Consider the following 26,579-nt stretch of genomic DNA (forward strand, 5'->3'; position numbering starts at 1 on the left):
GTTGCATTGAATTTTCTCTTAGATCAGCCGGGTAATGGCCTGGATCCTGGTGACTCCATTGCATTACGTCAATTATTGACGCATGTCCCGGATGTTGTGATTAACTGTGACCATAAGAAGTCAATGCCACGTGTCAAGCACATGGTGGGCGTGTGTATGTTTGCCGATATTTCAGGTGAGTTCAAACTAATGCCCTGTTCCAATTTGAAAACGGAGCTTTTTTTCTCTGGTTAGGCCTTCCGTCCACACTGATCCGTCACGAAAACGGAGCTTTTCGAAAACGCTCTTCTGAACCGGAGGAATTTGAAAACGCCGGCTTTTCGTTTCGTTTGGACGGAAAACATTTTGAAAACGGAGCTTTTCGAAAAGTATGACATCACGATAACCATGTGATTTCCCTGCTCGAGATCACAAACTTCACCACCACAATATCAAGTTTAGCTACCTGGAAAAAAATGTATAGTTTTTTTTATTCTTTTTATATTTACAAGCTTTTTGGATATCGTTTACAGGCTTCACTTCTCTGTGTGAGACTTATAGTCTGAAAGCTTCCGAAGAATCATGTGGCACTGACAAACTTACCTCCACACTCAACACGTACCTGGGAAAAATAGTCGAGGGTAAGTGAAACAGGAACTAAATGAAAACTGTCATGTTATACGCTTTTCTATGGTATAACGCTTTCGCACTAATTCCGAAACTTTCTCTTTTCAGATATATTAAAACATGGAGGCGATGTCTTAAAATTTGCTGGTACGAGGCAACTTTACATAAACAGTTGATAAGATGTGTAGCACAACTGTTAGCACAGTTACTGTAAAATTATTGTAGATCTACAACAAACGAAGAATCACCGAGCGAAAAATGGACGATCAAACGAATGTCGCGAGAAGCAACGAAAAAACAAACCGTGAACCAACTAGGCAACAAGCCAATTTGGGGGGTACTCCGAAAAAAAAATGGGTGGGGATGTGCGGCCCGCTTCCCAAAACCCTTACCTTATTTATGTCGACAATCTGCGATTTTCAATACCCTGTTTATGACCTGACCCTAGATCAATACCCTGTTTCAGACCTGCCTTATACTTAGCTCCCTAGTTTAGACCGATTGTAAAGGCATCGTGAAGGGCCTGTGTTGATCGGTCTTATCGATAATGATGAAAAACTAGCTTCTTCTAAAAAACACTGACGTCTAATTCAAGACTGGAGTGCAAAAACCAGACCTTATTAATGATCAAAATTGCTAAAATCGATACCCTATTTATGACCAAAACGGCTAAAAACCATACCCTTTGGGGCCGCACATTCTTATACAGGCCGTATAAGGGAGAACCCCCCGGATACCAGTCAACTAGGAGGCGACCGACCGATCGACCATGCAACCAACCAAACAATTAGCTAACCAACGGACTTGATCTACGGACCGATTGATTCACCAGAGAACCAACAGGCCAACCAACCAGTCAAGTAAACAGCTAACCAACTAACGAACTAAACAGATAAATAGACGTCAATACTTTTAATGTTTCTCAATTTTGTCAAAGGGCCATGCTACACGGTCGGTTATACACTCTCATGTTATGGGTTCGTGGTTGCTATTAGCTGTTTTCCTTTTCACAGGGGACGCTCTGCTTGCCTTATGGAAGTCAGAGGACACCTCAGGAGACTTAACTCTTTTGATCAACAAAGCCATCATTTGTAGCATAGCTATTCAAGAGGAATGCGATAACTACATGACTGACGTTGGTGTTCTGCTTGGAGTAAAGATCGCTTTGTCTGTCGGGAAGATGCTCATCACACACGTGGGAGTCTCGGAGAGCAAACACTTCGATCTAGCAGGGACAGCGGTTGACGACGTGAATGCAGCTGAGAAGTGGGCGGAGCCTGGGTCAATAATTTTGTCACGTTTAGCGTTTATGAACTGTGATCAGTCTTTGTTCTTGTTTGAAATCCTGGACAACGGTTCGCATTACAGGGTAAGCTTTGTGGTAATGAGAAGCTTATGCAAATATCTATACTACAGGCGTTTATGATGACTTTTCTTTCGTATAGAGCCAGGTAGAATACAAAGATACGAATACTTGGCTGAAAATAACTGTCCGTAGGGATGACATTGGGTGAAGCACAAAAAGGGGGTTTCCTTAAATTTGTCAATGTTAAACGACTAGTGAGGCCACTGGAAAGGTACGATCGCCCTTCAGGACCTCGGGTACAGGGTATGATTTATATGTCCAACAAGGCAATATTGTTTCTCTTTGTGTGATGGTCGCTTTTCTTGTACGTTTTTTTTTATTTCAATTCATCTTTAGTCTTGCCATAGTTTAGTCATCGCTCCTGTTAGTTGTCTTCATATTAAAGTTCAGGTGTGTTGTTTCTACTATCCACGTCCAGTTTTGAATGTTTTTGCGAAATATTCTTTTCATGTTTAACATTACAAAGTGTCGTCATTGTTAAAGTTCACTAAAACATGCATACAATGTTTCAGAATGATAAAAATCCTCGGCCTTGTTTTCGTTCTAAACCACACGTAACTCCATCAAATAAGACAGCTAAACGTGATAATTTCAACTAACCTCAAATGCGAATAACTTATTTAACAAAGTATCCCTTCAATCCAGGACAGAAGTTGCTCTAATCGGATAACTATTGCTACTTTATGACACGTTGTAAACACGAATAAAGACGCCGCATTATCCCTGGTTTTTCACCAAAGAAAGGCTTCCATTATTCTTACATATTTAGCTCTTATTAACCGAGCAGGAGGTCTGTATGGGAGAATCTTGACCGAGGTTGCGAGTACAGACCGAACGCAGTGAGTTCTGTACACACGACCATAGTTAATAGAGGGGACTGGCTATGAAGCCCGGCAAACATCAAATGAGCAAGCAAAGATTACAAGATTTATGTTGGAAGGTCCACGACCGTTCACAATCTCTTGTTTTGCACTCATACACTATGCATGAATTACGTAACCAAAACGTTTCTATTGGTTAGTTCCTCAGTACGGAGTAAACAACTATTGTGTTTTGTGCATGGTCAAGGCCAAAAAAGCGAACAAAAACATACAACTAAGAACTCTGTCGGGTTTCATAACCATTCCCCTCTATTAACTATGACACGACCGAGGTCAAGATTCTCCCATACAGACCGACTAAGCTCGGTTAATAAGATGTTTATTATATGGCAAACAAGAACAATTTTTAAAAATCGTTTAATATAACTGGTTTGTACTAGCTGACATTTTGCTTGCGAACGGCGATGAGCCAAACTTAATTCTGTCGACGTTTGCTCGTTCTCTTTACTTTTTTTCTCATCAGGCTTTTTGGCACTACCATAAATAAATAAATATTGTTAGAAGAAAACAGTCAATATTTTTGCATTTTTAAAAATATAAAACTTTAAGTTAAAAAGTTGTTAAAACTACGAGTCTAAACGTTTTCGATCTGTTTGATCATCATCATCATGCATTTTAGTTTGCAACTTTTTCTCCGCAAAATGTAACCGCTCTAGATGCCGGTCTAGATGGGAAAATCTAGACCGCGGTCAATATCGATTCCACCCAATCAAATTCGTGAATTCGGTAGTTCCCAGTCCTTGTGAGACACAGCCAAATAATAAAGCTTGATAAAGAGTGTGAACACTCAAGTGAATTTGGAAACACTCTCCGCGGGCGTGTAAGACTCGAACGCCTGCTGTCACGTTCAGAGGTGAACCATTCAAGCTCTCGCGAATCATTGGTCCCGAGAGTTTTCGTCAGGCAATGAATGTGGAACACACTCACATGTTTGAAGAAGACGCAAACTCTGCCTTTGTTTCATACAGGTAGCCGGAGTTAAAGTTGAAGAAGAGTCTTCCACCGTCACCACAGTGCACCCAACAGGAGTTCAGCTAGCCTTGATGTCTGGTGTGATATCCACAAACGCTGTCCTTGTATCAACACCATCGGTGGCTAAAAGAATATTTGCTCCTCATGTTGGTACACTGCTTTCACGTTACCATCCTCAAATGAAACTTCCCAGGATCTACCGCAAGAGCAGTCATTCTGAGCAGAAAGAACAAACATGTAAAATCACTGGAAATCTGTTGAAAAGCAAGAGTTATCACGACCCTGGTCAGTTGTATTCTATCTTTAATTTCCCTGAAATGGTTTCGAGTTTCAACTCGCTATTTCATTCACTTGAACTTCAGCGGTGTTAATTTTTGCTTGCAGACCATCGTACTGACGTTTACAGTAAGCTTAATGACCAGGATATCGAGGATCTTCGTGCCTATGTCTCCAAACCTGTCCTTTCAAAGGTAAAGTCTGAAAGCCCCACGTAACATGTGGAAATTTCACTGCCTAGAAATTACGAGACTCAGTTTCACGCGGACTCCAGGCGCCGCCCGGGATAATTAGCGATATTTTCGTGCTACCTTTTGTCTTTGAAAGCCCCATAGTCCCGTCTTTGAACGTTTGCATTGAACGAGCTGCTTTGTACACCATCCCTCATGACAACAAATTTCCCTACAATCTTCACACAAAATACGAGACACCGTTTAATTTCGAAAATAATGCCCCCCCCCGCCACCAAAAATAACGGTTCCCCGAGAGTAACGTTATTTTTCACCTCCCTTTTGAACCCCAAAAGTAACGTTTCCCCCGAAAGTAACGGCCAACCCGAAAGTAGCGGAAAAAGAGCTATTTGTTATTTCATTTTGAACTGAACTGAGTCTTTTTTGAAACTGAGGCTTTGTTTTATAGGCTGTAGTTGTCTAGCAGTGGAGTCAAATGATTTACTGTAGTGTAATAAGTTGCGTTGCGATATAATGCGACCATTATACTTTCACCCTACAGTACCAACCGATTTAGGGAACATACATAAACGGAACCTTTAATGTCATAGTATTACGCGTCCGCTTTGTTTGCCCCTTTTTGCTAATATTATCAACGTCTAGGGGACGGACCATTACTTTTTTGAAGGGGGGGGGGGGTGTCGGGAAATTTCCAGAAAAACATTTCGGCACAGCGAAAACTGCTGGAAAAAAATAGTGTAAAGGGAGCCAAATAAATCGAGCAAGTGCTTGCTACTATCCAGGTACTGCGTTTGACTTTTAAAGAAAATTCTTGCACAAGCTATTGCCCATCAACAATAATCAGGGAAATAATCGTGCATAACCTGAAGATGAGAATAAAGTTTCGAGTCCCGGAAAATCGCCCACCCTCCCTCCACCCTAAAAATATTAACGGTCCGTCCCTTACTGCGTGTGCATATGTCGGCTTACGCTTTTGCGCTAGTCAAAACTAGCCTGAACAGCTCCACTTCATGTAATAACGTGCAAAACAATTTTATTTCATATCTCACTTCGCTAAGCTATTTGCTTTCGTTGTAGATTGACCATGGTCAGGACCTAGAATGGCTATCAGAAATGCGCCAGGTCTCCGTGCTGTTTATAAATATGGTGCTGCCTTTAAAAGGAAGGTCCCATTCCTGGGCCCTTCAGAAGGCTTTTGAGGTCATATACGAATGTGCTAAGAGACTGAGAGGTAAATAACAATTAAATCTAGTTCAATAAACTGTTTAAAGACTAACTGGTTAAGTTTCTGTTGCCTTACAATTACATTGCTTTCTGACATCTCTACATGCTAGGTAGCTTGAACAAAGTCTTCTCCTTTGACAAGGTAAGACAACCACATTGTACGTATGTATCTTACTACCTGTTGTTCAATTCATGACAAAAATTTTGTTTCATTAGCTCCTTTTTTCATGCTGGAATGTTTACGTATTAGTTTTGAGAAAATGGTGCACGTATGTCACAGTTCAAAATTGATATTCTTTATTGTCACCTGTTTACTCTAAGGAAATATAACACGCTGACTTGCCAAATAAGACGTAAACAATCGCTCTAATAGTTAGCAGGGATAGTGCAGTGGTGAGAGTGCTCGCCTCCCACCAATGTGATCCGGGTTCGAGTCCTGCCTGGTGTCATATGTAGGTTGCATTTGTGGTTGGTTCTCGCCTTGCTCCATGGGTTTTTCTCTGCATGGGTTCTCCGGTTTTCGTCCCTCCACAAAAACGAACATCTCCAAATTCTAATTCAGGACCATCGAGTTTAAACCAGAAACATAAGACCGTGTTTGACCACATTTCCAAACACCTCAAATTTCGTCAAAATACTTCGCTGCCCGTCGGCGTATTTTCAACTCTCTTCTTGGTGTTTGGAAATGTGGTCAAACACGTTCTTTCGCGTTTGATATATTACACAAGGCAAGGACGATATGGCACTTATCACGACTAAGTAACCGATTCTCGTCAGTCTCGATACAGTTCAATTTGTGTAATTTTTATACAGGGCTGCACGTTCATAGTGATATTTGGTTTACCGGGTGATAAGCATGAGGATGACCCTGCACGTGCGCTGAAGGCTGGACATAGAATTCTGGATTCTCTGCACCAGATTATGGATATCACGTGAGTGGGGGATAAGATTGTTTGTACAGGCTATATTTTACGCTATGTTAGCACGGAACCGATTCCAAATAGAACCCGTCCGAGACAACTTCTGTGCACGGGTAGAAGAGAATTAAAAACGGAGAGAGAGAGAGAGAGAGAGAGAGAGAGAGAGAGAGAGAGAGAGAGAGAGAGAGAGAGAGAGAGAGAGCTGAGTTACTCACGTTGATGTCAGCCAAGGTTTGGTGTGAACAGACTCTTATAATAAGAGAACAATCCGGAGTAAACAGACCTGATAACGGCCCAGTCGTGGACCTAGTGGAACTATAAGGAACCGACACGGCCTGGTCCTGTGGATACGTTAAAAAATCCCGGTTGCAATCTTCCCCGTATATAAACTAATTATGCACTTAATACGTCCTTAGGGAGCAATGTTCTTGAAATAGAAATACCGTGCACAATTAACACGATTGCAAGCTGAGCGCAATTCAACTCGTCAGTTGATTTAGTTGAATCGGTTGTGACAGTACACGGGCTTGTGGCGCGAGTAGTAAGGAACCTCAACATTGAAACTCTGATGAAAGTCGACAGAAGCCACCGAAAATTCAGTATAGAAAAAACAGAATGGATAACAAAAATCCCTAACGAATTTCTGTCACGATCGTAGCACATGGAAGCAGTATTTTCAGTCAGATGAAACCTAAACTTTTCACACAAACAAACAATGTGTAATACCAGGATCATAATCTCTTGGTAATACCTTTTTATAGTTAGTGAAAAAAGCCTTAGTTATGGATATTTCAACCTGTCAATTCCTGACTGTAACTCAAAACCAAAACTTTAAACTGAAATATTTTTTGTTGTGTTTTAGTAACGAATCTATCGGTGTGACAACTGGCCGAGCTTTCTGTGGTGTGGTGGGTCACAGAGACAGACATGAATATACAGGTACACTGTTATTACTGTACTCTATTTTTTTTTTCTTTTTCTAGTATTTTTTTGTTAGAATTATTTTTCTTAGAACCAATCCAATATCACGCGTTACGAATGTCCTCTACGGCTTGATGATTACTGCGCAATTTGTTTTCGATAGTGAGATCTTGATCACTTAGCCCTGTTCACACTACGCCGGAAGAAATTTGAAAACGCAACAAACACCAGTCATTTTGGATATGTGTTTGAGTAAAACTTGGGCAGTGAAATATCACGATTATCGTAACCTCACTCGTTTTCGAAAAGCTTCGTTTCCAAATTGCTTTTCGTTCCGGCTAAAACGCATAGCCGGCGTTTTCAAATTCCTCCGGTTTGAAGAGCATTTTCGAAAAGCTCCGTTTTTGTGACGAATTAGTGTGGACGGTAGGCCTAACCGGAGAAATAAAGTTGCGTTTTCAAATTTCTCAAATTTCTACTAGTCTTAGCTATTATATATTTATATCTTGTAATTTTTTTAATTTCAATTTTCTGTCGTTTAAAGTTATTTTTCTTGGTAAATTAGCATAATCTTACTAGAGGCCTAATCAGCCTCATCAACCCGAGTGGAAATAAAGTTATCTATCTTATCTATCTATCTAGGGTGGACGGGGCCTTTAATGAAGTTTAATGAAATGAGACATTGGTTTGTGTCACGCCTCGCAGTTCGGAGCATCTTAAAATCTCGTAACTGTCTTTTTTATTATTATGTCTGCAAGTCTTGTGTTTGTATCAGATCATTTGAGATCGAAAATGATATATTTTTTTTCTCTTGCACACTAGTGAAGTTAACTCAGCGTTTTCTGTCTTTATATTTTAACAGTTATCGGCCGAAAGGTAAACATGGCCGCCAGGCTGATGGTAAACTATCCCGAGGTCTTGTCTTGTGATGACGACACCTACAGATCAGGAAAGTCGAAGTTAAAGAAAGAAGACTTCGTCATCTTGCCTTTTGTAAAGCTGAAAGGAATTGCTGAACCAGGAACAGTCAGGGAATACAACAAACATCACGAGTGAGTGATATCTGACAATAGGCCATTACAGTTGCGTGCTCAGTTACCTGGCCTAGAAAATGAAAGCGAGGCCTTAGGTGACCTTGCCTTGATACAGACGTCTCTGCTTTTCTAATTTAAATGCAAACTAGCTAGCATTAGAACATCTTGATTTACAAACCAAAAGCAGCGAGGTCTGTATCAAAACGTAGTTAATAGAGGGGAATGGTTATGAAACTCGACAAAGTTCTTTATTGTACAATTTTGTTCTCATTTTTAGCCTTGACCGTGCACAAAACACAGCAGTTGTTTACTATTGACCAAGGAGCTAACCAATAGAAATGTTTTGATTACGTAACTCAGGCATAGTGTGTGAACGCAAAACAAAAGATTTTACATGGTCGTGGACCTTCCAACTTAAATCTAGCCATTTTTGTTTGCTCCTTTGATGTTTGCCGGGCTTCATAACCAGTCCGGTCACCCCCAGCCTCGCTGCCATTCAAAGTTCGGGTCAACTGTAAACTGGTCTATTTGAAAGTTTCTTGCTACAATCATTCGAAAACAATGATTTCAGCGGATTCGCTTAATTATCATCTGTTTATGTCTGCAGCCGAGAAGTTGAAGAAGAAGAGTATGAATATCCCATTCTAGGTTAGTATTCCTCTCTGTAATTAAGTTATGATGTTTCATTTTTAAAAGGAAGTGTTTAATAACGCTTCTGTGTTTCCATAGAGTTTTAGTTGTAGCCTACAATTAGTGGAAATTTGTTCGAATTCTCTTAAAATTTCATGAGCTTTTCTATTTTAAAGAACGAACCACTGAGAGATTTGTAACAAGATGATGTTTTCCTTTTTATGACGTAAACACTCGAAATGCCATTGTAGAAACAATCATTGGAGTCTATTCGAAACTGAACCAGATAAATAATTCCATCGTCAATCAATCAATAGTTCAGATACGTTAGTCTGGCTAACTTTTTAACTTATTTGGTAGGATTTTATGAAAGTAGTTGTTGTCGAGCTTTGAAACTCATGTAGCAAAAAAAAATTCGCTTCGAAACGTACAGGTCGAGGAAAGGAGATAAACGACATGAGGGAACTATTGCACGCCATTAAATGTGATGATACTCATACAAGTGAAAATAGAAGAGTTGTGGTGATAGAAGGAGAAGGAGGAATTGGAAAAACCAGAGTGCTGGAGGCGCTTATGGACATTGCAGAAGATGAAAACTTCAAGTAAGAAAGGTTCTTGAATCTACCAAAAACAAAACAAAACAAAACAAAAAACAGCATTTAGGGGAGAGAACACTTAGTATGAAGGGATGGTATCGTATATCAGATTAGGAACGTCAAGCTATCACCAACTGTAATGTTGTTAAACGCAAAGGCAGTTAAACGTTACCCGGCCCGATTTTAAGCTTTCTGTAGCTTCTAACGTGGTTGTCTTTATTGATGCGGCCTATTAAAACGTTGACGATCAATCAATCAAGCAAGCAAGCAGATTTCCCCCAGCTGTAAAACGCCTTCATTGCGCTATGTGCATTTAAGAGTCAAACAAACAAGCAAAAAAGCATTAAACAAACAAACAAACGTTAAACAAACAAACAAAGGTAAAAACAAAGAAAAATATTATATTTTTTGCGATCAACTGCTGTCTCTACAACAGTCGCTAGAAAAACTACCTGTTTTTTCGTGCGACCACACTAGAGAACGTACAATAATAATGATGCATGACTACCTCGTTCCCAGGGTCTTTCTTCTTTTTGAGAACGCGAAGAAAACTCGGCCTGATTGCAGTTTAATTTTAGATTGGCTGAACCTACTATTCAAGCAAAATGACACTCGATTAAATCGGTTTATTATCCAACTGCAGCGAATACCGTCCAAATAACAGTACAAATATACAGCGATATTGTACAGTTATTTGTACAGTAGAAAACCTGTTTGCCGTACAAGTCGTCGCGCGCACGCAAAACTGTCACACTCTCCCTCTTTCGTTGATAAATTTATTGACTACACCAGTTGGATAATAAATCTCTCATTAGATGTTTTGGTGTGTAGTATCGCTTTATATTTTTACTCGTTTGTATTTTGACTCGCCCTACGGGATCGTCAAAATACGGTACAACTCGTAAAAATATACAGCGATACTACACGCCAAAACATCTAGTAAGATATATTTATTTTATGAAGTTTGCCAACAAAAACACTTTCACAAACAGCTTTTGAACAAAATCTAATGTAACGAGCCTCGTCTCCTTACTTCTCAGTTTATCAGTTGACATATTCAGGATATAACGTTTGATTGACTTTCAGAGTTGATTACGTGGAGGCTGATATGGCGCATGCGCACACCCCTTATTACGTAGTGCAGACTCTCATTACAAACCTACTAGAGCTGGACACCTGCCGAACGACCTCGGAAAGGGAGCATGCTCTGAAGGAGCACATTACTGACCAAAAGCTGCGGGAAAAGATGTTTCTGTTGAATGACCTGCTTGGCACACATGTAAGGAAAATATGGCGATAGAAAGGTTCAGCTGATAAGACTCAACGAGAATTCGCATTAGTCTAGACAAGATTTAATCAATAAGTAAAGAAAAGCATGTTTCCTGCCAGCCAATTGATCAAGTTAGAACTATCCAGGTATTTCATCGGTAAGAAAGTAGTGTTGGGAAAAATAATACCATTTTGTGGGTAAATTTTGTGTTAACGGTTAGCTATTCCTGAATAGCTAATTAGAATAAACAACTCGTGTATTCAATGTGTATGTGCATAAAAACAATTGTTCAACTAGTATCAGTGATACTTGCCTGATTCCCAGGCAATGAACACCCCAAATTTTGGGAACAAGTTAGCCGTTTTAAAATGAAATTACCAACAGAGAAGCCTTTGAGGCATTGACACCACCAGCGATAAGTTCCCGCTAAAGTCAAGTTCTACCATGCTAAAAACAGAACTCTTTATACCCATAATTTGTGAAACTGTAAATCGATAACTGGTCTCTGTCATCTCTTTGTTTCAGATTCCACCAAATCCTGACTTTGCTCATATGGACTCAGCTCAAATAACTGAACATTTTCACACGCTTCTATTTGACATTGTTCACCAGGTGAGTGTTCTGCAATGTTTTTCAATAGTCACTGACTACAGGTTGGGAATAGCGTCGAATTTACCTTCAGCGTTAAAGCATACCTGAACAGGCTCCTTGCTAACGATAATCGCATTACTGGAAATGTTGTTTGCATTTGTCTAACGTAGGGCTGTCCAGTGTGGATTTTGCTATAAAAACTCTTTTTCTTTGTTAATTCCAGTGAATCACACGCACGAAATTACGCTGAAACGAGAACTGTATAAAGTATGACCGACTAGCAGTCATTTGTTGAATTAATTAATTGAATGTTAAATTAATCTTAAGCTTGCACGCAATTTTGGAGGTTTCATTGCAATTGAAATTCTACTTTCAGTTCGCAGTCAGTCAGCCATGTCTGTTTACAGTGGATAACGCGCAGTTTATAGATGAAGAATCATGGGACTTCCTTGAAGACCTTTCTGCCGATTCTCACGCCATCTTAGTACTATCGCTCAGGCCTTTTTCATCATCTAACCCACCGTGCGAGGCAGCCATCAGACTGATCGGACATGATATGACCAAGAAAATCAAGTTGGGTGAGTTAATTTGTTGATTTGAATGTGTCCCAAATGAAACGTCAACCATCTCGGCCTCAATTGGCTATGGCTTGATTCTGTCCGATTGAAAACTTAATAAACAATTTTTCTTATTATTTTAGTCTATCAACTTTTTTTGTTCAAACGGTATCGTATCTCAGTTGACTTAGTAGACTGACTGATGGTTATAATGCAGTCTGGATCTTTGCACACTCGATTGACCAAACGGTTATGCTTATCAGAGAATAGACCGTAGAAAGAATCGTATTGTCTTACGTGTGTTTGGCATCGATATCATAGAGCATATGAAGGACCCTATGTGTTCTGCTGTCATACTATCATACTGTCCTGCGGCTCCTTTCTTCTATTTTTTTTCCGAGATCTCAAATTCCCGTAGGATTTTACAACAGGCTATTGCATGCCGCAGGCTTCTTACGTTGTCAAATAAATAACCAAAAATGTTCAAGCGGCTTGGAAAAATTTTACTGGGAAAAAATGTCACCCCCATCAATCACCCCCATACTCCAATTGACGTTGGTTCAGCTGGTTCAAATAGCACTGATGATTTAAAGTTTTCCACATTGCTTTTCTACTCGGCCTTTATGAGATACAACACAAATAGAGGGAAATGGTTTTGAAGGCCGGGAGACATCAAAGAAGCAAATAAACAGGCTAAGATTTATGTTGGAAGGTCCTTGACCCTGCCTACCTTTTGCTTTATGCTCATAGACTATGCATGAATCACATGTATGATTACACATAACCACCTTTTGTATTTTGCCAGGTTTTGTGCAGGGTCAACCCCCCAAAACGGCAAACAAAAACAAACAAGAAAGAACTTCCCTAGGTTTCCTTACTATTTCCCTCTATTAACTATGCCTAGATGGAAGACGAAAATCATTTGACGGGTTTGTAATGACACATATTCGTTTTATATGTGTGGCTTGGTACCAAGTAACTTTCGAGGTGTCTATGTAAAACCGCCAACCAGCACTGTAATTATCTCTGAGTATTTTTTGTTAATTTCGTTGTATAGATGGCCTGCCTGCCGAGTACATGAGCGATCTGGCCTGTCAGTTTATGGATGCAATGTATGTACCCAAAGAGTTGGACGAAATCTTACGAAAGAAGAGTCATGGCATTGCGTCCTGGTGTGAACAACTTATCAAGGACATGCTCACAAGTAGTGTTATCCAGATCGTCACGGAGAGCCAAGCCTTCCCTGATAAAGAACCAGCTTTGGACGTCATAAATTCATTATGCAGCTCTAATACCAGCACGGCTTTACAAAAACACAAAGAACTGGTTGATTTTACCCGACCCAAAACTCCATTTTATGGACAATCGCGAGACGAAGATCTGTCGCGGAGGGCAAGTATTTCGGAACCGAGAAGAAAAAGCTTGGGGGACGCGCTGACGTTTTCTCGAAAAGAAAGACGACGGTCTACTGGAACCACCTTTCAGCTTAATGTACCAAGTAGCCAGTTTGAAATTAAGGCGACAATGCATGAGCCAGATCCAGAGTCAAGCAGAGGGTCCCGCCGAAGTAGTATCTTTCCGGAAGAGGATCCCATTCAGGAAGGTCCCGTGTTCAATTTGGACCCAGCTAACTTTGTGCATGCGTCAGAGAATTCGATGCCGCTGGACACCAAAAAGGTCTGCATCGTCAGTCCTGGTATTGACATTTCAAAAGTGGTTGTTCCAGAGTCCGTCAAAGACATGGTGCTCGCTCGTGTGGATAGAATGATGCCTTTAGAGCAGGTTACCTTGAAATGCGCAAGTATTTTAGGCTCTGAATTTCATAGAAGCGTGCTTCAAGCGATTCTGCCGAGATCCACTCGAAATAGCTTCGATTTGGTTTTGTACAATCTCGCCAAAGAATCGATTCTAGAGTGTGCAAGCTTGGCTTTACAGCATCAAAACGCCCACAATCATCACGGATTCTACGACTTTAACGACCCAACGCATGCTCAGCACCACGCCCATCATCACCATCATCACCATCACCACAACGTGGCAAGCTCCATCCATACACAAGTCTACTGTGGTTGCTATGCTGACGAGATGACCAAGGTCATAAACCTGTCACGACTTATGACTCCAAGTGGACCCAAAAAGCATTGCTTAAATCTGAAATTCGTCAACACGTATGTTCAAGAGACCACATACTCGCTTTGGCTCGAAGATCAAAAAAGGGAACTGCATGAGAAAGCTGCCATGTTTCTTGAATCGCAGGCTCATAAGTGCAAGGCATGTGGTGGAGGAGGATTTGTAGCAAGCGTGGGTGAAGGTCAGGATGATCGAGGAGGCAAGGGACAACCAAAAGTCAGCGGTGAGTGATAAGTCGTTTTATCTTGTTGGGAAAATAGAAGGGAAAAAGAACAAAAACACTTTCGGATAATGGATTTCTTCAACCTTACATTTTTTTTAAAAGGCACGTTTGTATATATTGGTATCAAACACAGCAACAACAACAACAACAGCAACATCTTTATTTTCTCAATACAAATATAAGTATCATAACATTTTTTGTTTATTTAATATATATAGCATGTTTCAGATAAAGTAACTGCTGTAATCTTCTTTTAATGAGACTGGAGGCTAAATGAACCGTTAGGTTTTCGAATTAGCTTCCAGCCTAGTCATGTCTAATTGTTGGACAGGAGAGATGAAGGAAGAATTTACAGGCTTCACAGTTTAAGGGAAAAACTGAGCAAAAATTAACTGAATTAAGTGAAATAACCGCAAATCACTCAAACTGTCGGCGATTTCACCTTTTAAAACTTGTTTAAATGAAAGTATTTTAGTGAACTGGGCACCAGTTAATGAGGGCTCACTCAGGGAGGCTGAATTTTTTTAGATGATGTCAAATGAAGAAAACAATTCACAACAATATTTGCGACTTTTCAGATTGTGTTATAAAACTGTTTATATAAATACGGTGAATGTTTATTAATGTTACTTTTAGGTACATCCGGGAGATCACAAGGAGCGTTTTCGTCCAAGACGGCGAAACGTAGAAAAACAGTGGAGATGAGAGACAAAGTGCAGAGTCAAGGAGCGTTTTCTGCGCGTGCGCATGAAAGATCTGCTGAGACTCCAGGAACCAGTAGTGCTCTGGAGGTTTGTGCAACTCCCTTGCACCTTCAAAATGATGGGGACTTTGCGGGCTTACAATACACCAATCAATAAAGGAGAAGATAATGATGGAAAGCTATTAGGGAAAAAGCTGGAGGCCCTTTGTTTTTCGAAGTATTTCTGATAACCGTGAGCACCACTTAGCAGGTTCAACTACGAGAGAACGGGCGTGAGTCAACATTGGTCGAGAAAATACGTTGTCTCCTTTTATTGGTTAGAATACTTTGCAGAGTTTTAGTTAATAAAAGCGGAGCTCAAGAGCTGAACAAAACACCATAGCAAACATACAAGTACGTCTTGAAACGGTTAAATAAGGAGTCATCTATAAACCTCTCCCCCAGGGAGTCCGATTTTGGCTAAAAGTAAACCCTTTCCTGTAATCTACAATCTACAGTGGTAGTTTTGAGACATGATTGACTAGTTCCATGTGTCTCTGCCACTTTCCACTCAGTTGTATGACTCGATGAAGAACATTCAATTGGTAAACCCGTCTCGAAAAACTTTAAGGGTCAAGAAAAAGCGACCTTAATTATTTGAATTGGCGATGGAGCAATAACTTGATTACCTCAATTTGCATGACCGGTTCGATTTGATCACCACGCCTAACGTTTTGCTGTGAACTCTTGGTGATAAATGTGAAGCATGTCAGTTGGTAAATATTTCTACTTTTATGCATTTTCTAGAGAGGAGATAAAACGGAGTCGCCAGTAGTGAGCCAAAAAGCCACGCTTATAGAGAAAACTGGGATCGGAGGTGCATTTGCCACCACTTCAGGGCCCTTCAGTAATGCAGTCGTTGGTCAAGTTGTGGATGATCGCAGGCCTAGCTGCTTAGAGAGATTCTTTAAAAGTCGAAAAAGTGTGGATCCTGAGAAAGAGTTGCTTGAGCAGAAAGAAGGCGTTATTGGGAAGAAAAAGCTCAGAAAATTCTCTACTAAACGAAATTCGACAGATATGAAAGGTAACCGTCTTCTCGACTAATCGAAAATTAATTATTTGAAAGATATATAAGTGTTCATGTTTTAAGCATATATATGTCACTTTTTTCATCCCTATGGCTATGTGATTTATGTGCATGGTAATAGCTCAGAGATCAATATTATTTAACTTTGCCTTGATTGATTCTAAGTCCATTTTACAGAAATACAGTTTTCCTGTGGACATGTCTTAAATGTTTTGCAGCCACATTAAATCCTGCAAGTGGTGTTTATTTTCATTGCAAGGTTTTACTTTATAAACTGTACAAGCTGTCTTAAACTGTACAGGTTTCATTCCTCGGAGCGGAATGCACTGCCTTTCGATCTTCAAAGATCTTCCACCAAACTTAAGAACAATGCGATTGAAAGCTTAAGTTAATGATTCGTTTGATTATCCAGGATATACTTCCAGACGTCCAACCACTCCTTTACTCGAGGAACAAGAAGAAGAAGAAGGAGAAGAAGAATACGATGACGACATCGACTTAGGGGGCCCTGAAGAGGCTCAGCAAAGAGTGATCGACTTAACTAACTGTCAATGTGCTGAGGTGCTCGCCTCAGTGTTTCCTCAACTTGTTGACCATTGGAGATCGTGTGGAAACAGATTGAAGACATTGCGTTACTTGACAGAGTCTGGTGCTGCAGCATTGGCCACCTCCTCTAACATGCGAGCCTTGTCTTACCTGCATGAAGTGCAGACCATGATCGAGCAGGCAAAGGAAGAAAAAGAACCTTTGGCTTCTGAAGAAGAAAAGGCGCGAGTCGAGAGTCTCATTGGTCAGGTGAGCAATTCAGTTGGTTGGGAGCCTGAACACAGAATGGACCGGCAAGAGTCGAATTCTAACCTGTACCAGCAATCGAGAACCTTACATAACTATGTTTGCTTCTGCTGTGATATCTAAAAAACAGCTCAGAGAACATGGCATCGTAGAAATAATGTTGCATGTGACGGCTATTTAGACTTATGAGTAGGGCGTATGAAATCTGAACCTAAATGGACTGATAACCCTTTTAACTTACTGATGTAACATCTCATATATTCCCTACTATGTAATTGCTTTGATTAAGAATCACACCATATAATGACAATCTGTTTGGTCATTTTTGATGAATTTGATGAAGGCACATCAGCCTTAGCTAGTTTTTATACGGGTCCTCTGTCCTGGTCGAATTGGAATTTGGAGACGTTGGTTTTTGTGGAGGGGGTAAAACTGGAAAACCCGCAAAAAAACCTTCGGAGCGAGGCGAGAACCAACAACAAACTCAACCCACATGTAGCACAGGGCCGGAATCGAACCCGGGTCACATTGGTGAGAGGCGAGCGCTTTCACCAGTGAGCCATCCCTAATCTGAAAGAATTAAAATTTGATTAGGAATGGTAATTTGTCCGAAACTTAATGTTTTGTTTAAAAAAGTATTTTAAGTTTCTAGAAATTGATGAATGTCTATTTACAGGCCTTGTTCCACATGAACCGTCTTCATGAAGCTCTCACGCATCTGACAGCGGCGCTACGCATCCTGGGGAAGAAGCAACCCAACTTAGACTTCGGATGTTACATCAAGATCTTAAAAGAAGCATTACGTCATTATTTGCATGTGTTTTTACCTGGCTACTACATAGAAGGAGCTGGGTAAGTTTGCATACATCTAAGCATGTAGTAGTAAGTAATTTTGTTGAGACGTCTAAATGTATTGTAAGAAATGAGTTTTGTAAACACCATATCCCGCGAGCCATTTGTTTCGGTAAAAAGGATGTCAAGTTTGACCATTTTTAAATTGAACATTTGAGTTCGTACCGGAAGTTGAACTATTTTCTCGAGGAGTAAGGCACAGAATATTTCTTGGCATGAAACATCTTGTGACAACTGCTTTTTTATACTCAATTATGTGATTCATTCTTATTTTTCAGAGACAATTCAACTCGATTAGTTGAACAATCCCGCTGTCTAAGCCACCTAAGTCACGTGTATCACTCTCTACATCAGAACAATCGGTCCCTCATGGCCGCCCTTCAGGAGCTGAACGCCGCTGAGGAAGCTGAAGAGAACCTTCATGAAGTAAGTTCGGCTAATGTCAAAAACCGTGCGAACAGTTGCCAGTCTATGAGATCTGCCATAGAAGTGTGCATAGAATAGGACAGTCCCTTTACCATGTCTATTTTGATATCGAGTCAATGGGTGAAGGCTTTTTATGCAATCTTTATTCTCTGCAGCTGATAAGTGCCTATGCAGGAGTTATCGAATGTTCTCATCTTGTTGGTTGGACAGGATGGGGAAAAACATACGAAGAAATTGGAAAGAACAGGTAACATTTAATATAAATTTAACATTTGTGTATAAGTGACTCAGCTACACATCACAGCATATTTGTAATCATATTTTCTTCCTGGATTGTTATCCATTTTCTAATTTCTTGTATAGTGTGCTAAAATGTTTCATAAACTTCTATTGACCAAAGGCTGCATATTTTGTACCATTTTTGCCTATTGTCCGTTGTCACGCATTTGCATGTGACATTGGCCAATTCGCAAACATTTGGATTTGAGTTTCATTTGCAGTCATCACCATGCGTATTTAGTAGAAAATCGGTCAACCAGGCGGTTGCTTTACTTCTTAATGCTGCAGCTACACTGTGCTGACGAGACCCAACCAGGTCGAAACAGCTGTCTACGGTTGCAATTCTTGGCTTTCAGTTTGGACTCTATCATGTCGTTGTCCCGTTAAGCTTTCTACGTAGTAATCAGCCTTGTTTCATTGTTATGTTATGCTTGTAGTAATAATCAAATTTACTACTATGCAACAGTTAATTAATTTAGCTTTGCAGCAGCCAATGTCAGCCAGCATTGCCTTGTCAATGCATAGCCTTGTTTTAATGCATGCAATGCATAGCCTTGTTATTGAAAAGAGGATTGCTAGCTAAAATTTTAGCCTTCTTGTTTTTGTATCGTCGATCGTGTTTATCGCTGCAAATTTCTTAGAAATCCATTCCTTGTCCTCTGGCAGGTGTGAAGATCCCATTCTCTATTCAGACCCAGAGGACATGATCACTGTGGCTCATTTGTATTGTGTTAGCCTCGCTTTCAGACTGGCAATTGGCGGATTGTCAGCGGCTATCAGCTCAGGTTTGTCATGTGATTGTCATACGTGTGATGAAATCCATTCAGTTGTTTAATACTCCCAAAAGGTGCTAGATTAGTGAAAGGATATGCAATTAACAAAGTGTAATGTATATTGTTGTAATGAAAGGACTGCAAGGAGTTTTCAAAAATAATCCATAGCTAGAGCGATTTTCAATCTAGTGTCGTAAAACCAAAAACCAAAGCAATTACTTAACAGTTAGACAATAGTTCGATAGGTATGGTTAGACTACTCAGCCAATCTCTAACTGTAGTAAAACCAAAACCAAAGTACTTTTCTGATTACTTTCGACGCTGAACAGAAAACCTCTTTATTTACCAATCAAAGAATGCATGTAACCCTCATTATTCATACCACAATTAGAATAATATTCAATTAAATGTATAGTTCCATAAAAAAAATTGTTAAAAATTCGTATTTTATTGTAGGTAGGGTAAAGAAGCTGTGTTAGTATTGTAAGTAGTGTTGTTTTGTAAGTACAGTTGAAGTAGCTTTATTGTAATTAAATTAAATATAAGTAGTGTAAAGTTCGAAGTTCGTCAAAATACTCAGCTGCGCGTCGTATTTTCAACTCTCTTTTCGGTGTTTGGCGTGTGGTCAAACACGGTCTTTCTTGTTTGATATGTTTCCTCAATCAAAACTAAAACTTAGGAGAAAACAAAAAAATGAAACCGCAAAAATCTGTGCTAATTAAGATAAGATATTTTAAGACTGTCACGATCATGACTTCCTTTGTTTAATCTTGATGAATTATTGACGATAATAAAGTGTATTATCGTTTGTCTCACGATGTAGTCACTTGAGATGTAGATCGCGACGTTTCGACTGCTTACTGCTAGTCTTCTTCAGGCGATAAGGTCGACTGATTGCACGGTATCATTTATATCACAAAGGTCGGCTGTGATTGGTGCATTTCGATCCTCCTATTGTTCCATTATTCCGGCGAGTAGCTGTTCCCTCAGTGGTCCGCTGTTGTACCGTTCTCCTGTTGTTGTGTTTCTTGATCGTGGGTATCCATGCTTCAGGAATTTCAATTCCACTATCCCTGTTGATGTTGTTAGGGTGAAGTCTTATGTGAATAGCTTCCTTGACCCTACGTGTGTACCAGTGAGGATCTCGATCAACAAACTTGACCTCATTCGAGATAGGATAGTGGCCGGTCTCGTGGGTGTGTTCAGAAACGGCGGAGGTCTGGGTTCGGGCGAGTCGTATATCCCTGTCGCGTTCTTTGATCCTCTCCTGCATAGATCTCCCTGTTTCCCCGATGTAGACTTTGCCGCACTCACAGGGAATCCTGTAGACAACACCATCTTGTTTAGCCGGGTTGACGGTGTCCTTTGGTCGCACTAAGTGTGACCGAAGTGTCGTGTCGGACTTAAAGACGGTGCGAATGCGAGGATCGAAATGTACCAATCACAGCCGACCTTTGTGATATAAATGATACCGTGCAATCAGTCGACCTTATCGCCTGAAGAAGACTAGCAGTAAGCAGTCGAAACGTCGCGATCTACATCTCAAGTGACTACATCGTGAGACAAACGATAATACACTTTATTATTGCATCTACCACGATGAATAACAACAACCTTTTCCTCGACAATTATTGACGAGTTTCAGAAAGTGTTAGCAAACACAATAAAGTTATCAAAAAATACGTAAGTGTGAATCAAATCCAATCATGCATGGAATGAGTTAAGTGAAATTCAGTTCGCGACTTCCATTGCCAATGTTATCAAAAAAGTCATGCTTTTAGTTGTACGTACATCATCGAGTTATGACGCACTTGGGAAGTTTGGAGAGCACTTAAGAAGCTAGAGTTGCTTACAGCTTCGCCTTTAGCCACTAGCACCGTTTCGTCTTGTCCAAATCTCTCGGGTGCATCATGAATACTGAAGCACGATATTAAAAATTACCAAACAAAAGAATACTTCAATGGGACAAGTCATCCTTGATTGACAAAGAAGCAGGTCTGATCCCTAAAGCTAAGCATACCCAAAAACCAAAAGCATGCAATAGTCAAGAGTCATTTTTTTCCCTTCAGGAGAGCACGCCCTCGATATCGCGAAACAAGTTCATGATCAGCATATGATGGCAACCTGCATTCCTCTTCTTGCTCAGAGCCTACTCTTCACAGCTAAGTATGCAAGGCTGTTGTTATTTCGCCTTATGATACTCATATTCACTCGGTGGTGAATTTACGGTAGGACCCCTCTTATTGACGAAAATACTCAAGGGCCCAAAGAACCGAAAAGTTGTTGGGCTTGCGCCTTAATTTATGGTCCAAATGGCAAGAAAAACTTTGGGGGGGCCCACCTTATAAAGAGGTATGGGCCCGCCACTGTCACACATAACATTCTCACGGTGTTTCATATTTGACTGTCTTTACGTGCCAGAAATGCTCATACTCGAATCTGTTGAGGAAATTTCTTAAAGTTCACTCTCAAGATTTGTGAGCTAAGGTCAAAAGCTATTTCGAAAACATCAGCTTCAGGCCATAAAAATGAAAACTAGATCAACTAGTTCGTCCAGTTCTTAGGACAGGAACGGACCTTTTGATCTAGTCCTAGTGATACCCGTTTTTATTATATGGCTTGCTCCGTGAGCGGGCAAGATAAATCAAATCCTGCGCTGTGATTGGCTACCCGAGCGGGCAAGATGGAGCTATCTTGCCCGCTCGGGACTACCCGCTGTGTCCCGTAAGAAAAATTTCTCTGAAAGCCATATAATAAATCCTTTATTGACCAAGCTTGTTCGGTCAAGATGGCTGGATATTGGCCTCGTTCTTTTTTTGCGGGTTTATGGACCTCGACTCCGTCTCGGTCCATAAACCCGCAAAAAAAGAACTTGGCCAATATCCAGCCATCTTGACCTCACACTTGGTCAATAACCCATACGTATATCTTCTGACTGAAAATTTACATGTATGTTTTATTGTTGCTTTCCGTGCGTAGGATTCCTGATTGCATCGAGGTTCTTAAGGAGCTAAACACCGCAGCATTGGAATCTTGTGACTCTCATGGCCAAGCGCTTTATATATGTTGTTGCTTTGATCTGATCCTTGAGGCAGGTAATGTATGGTGATCACGCAAGATACCAGTTTACTAAAGAATTGTTGCGTTTACAACAACAATAGATTTGGAATACTGAATAAAGTGGTCTTTAATGATAAATTTAGGGGCTGAAAGCATTTACAGCAAGTTTAATATTGGTGTTGCCCTTCAGAGATTCATTTCTGGCATCTAAATCTTTTTTTTGCTATTTTAAAATGTTTGGTAGGTTGGCAACTGGAGAACGTGGACAAAATCATGCAATTTACAATACAAATGTCAACTGATCCGGCTTTCTCGTCTGATGTGGTGCCAAAGTTTTATCTCAATGCCTCTCTGGCACTGTGGTACGTGTTAGTTGCACGTTTTGATGTAATATATCAAACACGAAAGACCGTGTTTGACCACATTTCCAAACGCCGAGAAGAGACTTGAAAATACGACGCACAGCGGAGTATTTTTGACAAACTTCGAGGTGGTTGGAGATATGGTCAAACAGTGTCTTGAGTGTTTGATATATCTTAGTAAAAAAAGTAAAACTAAGGAGAAAACGGAGAAATAACATCGTAAAAATCTATATCAATTGAAATCAGATATCCAAACACCGTCACGGTCATGATTTCCTTTGTTTAAACTTGATATGAGTTTGAGAATGTTGTATAGGCGCATTCTAGGTTGATTGCCTTTTTTTTTCCGGTATGTGGGTATCCGAATTTTTCAAAGCATGATTATGCTCACCAGGACTATCATGAATTTCCATTTTAGTCTTGTGGCTTTCCTGTAATGTTTTCTGTTTATATTTTCTGTTCTTAAGTAAATTCCAAAGCGTACATAATAATAGTTGCAAACCACCTTTTTGCAAGAGTTATTTTGGATTTACTTTAATCGGGTTGCAAACAAAAAACCCCATAACCATCTCTTCTTCTCTCCAAGGCAATCCCCGATACACTTTCATTCCACGCTGGGTCCTCTTTTTCTAAAAGACCAGCTTCGATATCATAAAATTCTAACTTGGCTTAGAGGCTAAAGGGAATAAAAAATAAATTAATTGTTCATGTCTCAACGTCGAAGCAGTTTCCTCCAAACCTTGGAGGAAAGTTAGAATCTCGATATATAGAAATTGGGTTATTACCTTTTATGATGGAAAAAAGGTTGTTGAATGACTGACTACATCATGTTGAAAGACTTCCGATCTTAAAATGAAAGTAAAGCTGAAATGTAATTGTTTTTACACAGGTATGCTAGAAGGCGGGATTGGGAGAATGCTGACGTGTACATTGCTACTGCTTCTGGTACGTTGTTTGCGAGCCACGGCAAGTTACTTGTAAAGACAGCACATTACAAATAACGGAAATAACTAACCTAGCTATAACGAGCAAACGATCTGGTAGGTCATGTGCCTATTTCTCAAAGAGAGTAAGTGGCAAAAAGGGGAAAAAATCACGAGTTTAATGTTCCTAGGTGTAAAGAATAGACCATCTGTGCAAATGGTTTTCCTTAAAGAAAGAATCACGAAAAACATGACTTGACGAACAAATCTTTGGGATCGGCCATATCTTTTTTCAAGTTTAAAAAAATTGTCTCCTTTCTTTCAAGTCCGTTCAGACACTGCCTATTTTCAAACCAAACAATATTTCAAAAACAGTAATTTTCATTTTCACCGCTCTGAAAAAGGACTAAAATAATCACTTGCCAAAGCACACTTCTTACTATACTCCACGTGGGAAACAAAGCGAGCGTTTTATATCTTGCATTGTTGCCTCGAATATATTCATCATAAGCGTTTTAATCATTGCTAATCATGATACTGTACAAATCGTAAATGTTAATTGTTGTCTCTTGGCCTAGAGCCTTCCAAATTCGAGGGGTTTATGTCTGTTCATGGCTTTGTTAAGATTGTGGAATTTTGGCTGCTAAAACTTCAACACGAAGGCAAAAACAAACGAAATGAACATGAAGTGGAGAAGGTAAGCGAAATTTTGTTTCAGTGTTTGACATGATATTCTTGCCTTGAATTAGGCCCCGTTGACACTGCTTCGGAGAAATTTGAAAATGCAGTTGTATTTCTACGGTTAGGCCTGCCGTCCACACTAATCCATCGCCAAAACAAAGCTTTTCGAAAACGCTCTTCAAACCGGAGGAATTTGGAAACAATGGCTTCGCGTTTTAGAGTGGACGAGAAACTTTTTGTAAACGCAAGTTTTCGAAAAAGATGACAAGAGTATTATGTGATTTTCCTGACCGAGTTTTCTTCGGACACAAATCCAAAATGACCGGTGATTGTTACGTTTTCAAATTTCCCTGCGTAGTGTGGACGCAAAACATTTGATGCGTTTTCATAGGGAAACCTTTGTTTTCAAATTCCTCCGGCGTAGTTTGGACAGGACCTCAGATTTGCAATCGATTTATGTAAATAGAAATCAGTCGTTTTCTTCCCCAGTCAAAACCCATTTTTTACTAGGGCAGAAACGTTCAGCTAATAAACCTGTCGCTTTTCAGAGTGTGTTTATGCACCAAAGCTCAGTTAATCTCTCGTTGACTGATGATGGTTCTTCTCATTTTGACTCTAGCTTATTCTGAGTTCTGCCTACAGTAGAATCCCGGAGCGGACGATAAATTACTAATAAATGTGACGCAGATTGATAATTAGGCTTTTTCCCAAGAATAGTTTGGGACACAATTTGCGGGCTTACTACAAGTAAATTAGCCTGCGAACGAAGACGTATTTCCGGTTGTCGCTTGTCTCCGCCGAAAATAACGCCTGCGAACCCGAGCCAGGAAACGATTTCTGTGACGTAGTGACTTTTGTTTCTCCTTGGCCAATCAGATTCCATGATAAAATGAAACTCGTGTGCTCCTCACAGCGAATACCTCGCGCAGTAGTTCGGGGGCTACTTGAGCTAAACTGTGATTGGCTTAAAATTCCTACGTCAGAGATATTGTTTTCTGGCTCGGGTTCGCAGACGTTATTTTTCGACGGAGACGAGCCACAGCCGGAAATACGTGTGCGTTCGCAGGCTACAAGTAAATCCACCACAATCATGAAACTTCAGCGTTGATGTGGAAACCTGCAACTGAAATGAGTTCCAATGGTTGGCCCGGTGTATTCCATTGAAGTCTTGTTTACTTAAAAATGATACGTATCATGCAGACAGACTGTAAGTAAATCCTGGGAGAGCTACGTTAACGAGGACACCATCTGCCTTACTCAACTTATATTATGCTTAACTATAGGCTCGATTTCCGCCGCTTTCTCGAGTCCGGTCTACGTTCCTCCCATTTCGGGGGAGGAGCGCGGGCTCTTTTTCCGAACAGCGGCTGGTAATCGAGTATACTGGTAATCGAGCCTATTATAACTACCGTATTTTCTCGATTAAATACTCGGCAATGGACTCGGTTTTTATTTGACTCTGGCGGTTTATTTGAGTCCGAACTAAAGGTTATTTCACCCCAAATAAATGCTCGAGTGGCTTATTCCAGATTTTCCTTGTAAATCTGCCGCTTGCCTTCGACCCTACGTTTAATCGAAAGAATATGGCGAATGGGTTCAAAGCTTCCTTTGCCAGCCGTTTTCTACATAACTTCTTCCGATCCTGAGTCAGTTAGTAGCTACATTTCACGTTTGTTTTAATTTCAGAACCTGAAGAAACTCAAGGACGCTCTTGGTCATCACCCATTGTTTGAAGCTCGTCGACTTCATTTACTCGCTTATCACAATCTCTTGCTTGGTAAGAAGGACAAGTGTAAAGCCAAGCTACGCAAGTGTTGCGCCAAGAGTAAGGCCATGGGCATTTGGCTCGAGGTAGAGTGGGCCAACAAAAACATGAAAGAATGGTTCGAGCAAGGAAGGGAGTCTAGAAACATTTACCACGGCACTTCCATGTTCGCTCTGCCTAAACCAACTGGAACTTGACTGCCTCACTTTCTACATCTTTCACAGTCAGTGAGATATTTATTAATATGTATTTTATTCAGTTTTAAATTGCATTTTATGCAATTCAAAAATGATAAATGATACCTTTCATTTAAATATTGGAGGCTGAAGATACTATGTGTATTCAACTATAAAGCTGTAAGTTCGATAATGTTTGAAGTTCTTATGTAAAGTTTTGCTCTCAACAGTTTTCAACCGTCAGACAAAACATCGGGTGTCAAAATAAAGTTTTTCGTGAACTAACTTACGCAGTCTACCAATCAATAACTTGTCGTCGTTGGATTTTTGAAG

The 26,579-nt window shown here is 40.2% G+C and overlaps 2 protein-coding genes across 2 annotated transcripts in view; both read left to right on the forward strand.

The window, feature by feature from the left end:
- LOC145484977 (succinyl-CoA:acetate/propanoyl-CoA:succinate CoA transferase-like) overlaps positions 1–26,579 on the forward strand; it is a 119,314-nt gene that overhangs the window by 14,052 nt on the left and 78,683 nt on the right. The window lies entirely within an intron of this gene.
- LOC145483776 (adenylate cyclase type 10-like) lies at positions 4–26,531 on the forward strand. Its single transcript, XM_081462317.1, has 30 exons — positions 4–175; positions 513–620; positions 715–753; positions 1,620–1,975; positions 3,822–4,110; positions 4,210–4,295; positions 5,370–5,523; positions 5,627–5,658; positions 6,330–6,448; positions 7,299–7,375; positions 8,220–8,409; positions 8,999–9,039; positions 9,455–9,623; positions 10,704–10,896; positions 11,413–11,499; positions 11,855–12,056; positions 13,093–14,388; positions 15,025–15,179; positions 15,878–16,154; positions 16,570–16,952; positions 17,626–17,801; positions 18,080–18,227; positions 18,383–18,474; positions 19,173–19,291; positions 21,349–21,445; positions 22,259–22,374; positions 22,584–22,701; positions 23,591–23,646; positions 24,203–24,321; positions 25,992–26,531. Exons 1-30 carry the CDS (start codon positions 124–126, stop codon positions 26,265–26,267), a joined length of 5,622 nt encoding a protein of 1,873 aa, XP_081318443.1. The 5' UTR covers positions 4–123; the 3' UTR covers positions 26,268–26,531.

Source organism: Orbicella franksi, chromosome 4, assembly GCF_964199315.1.
Source record: "Orbicella franksi chromosome 4, jaOrbFran1.1, whole genome shotgun sequence".
NCBI lineage: Eukaryota > Metazoa > Cnidaria > Anthozoa > Scleractinia > Merulinidae > Orbicella > Orbicella franksi.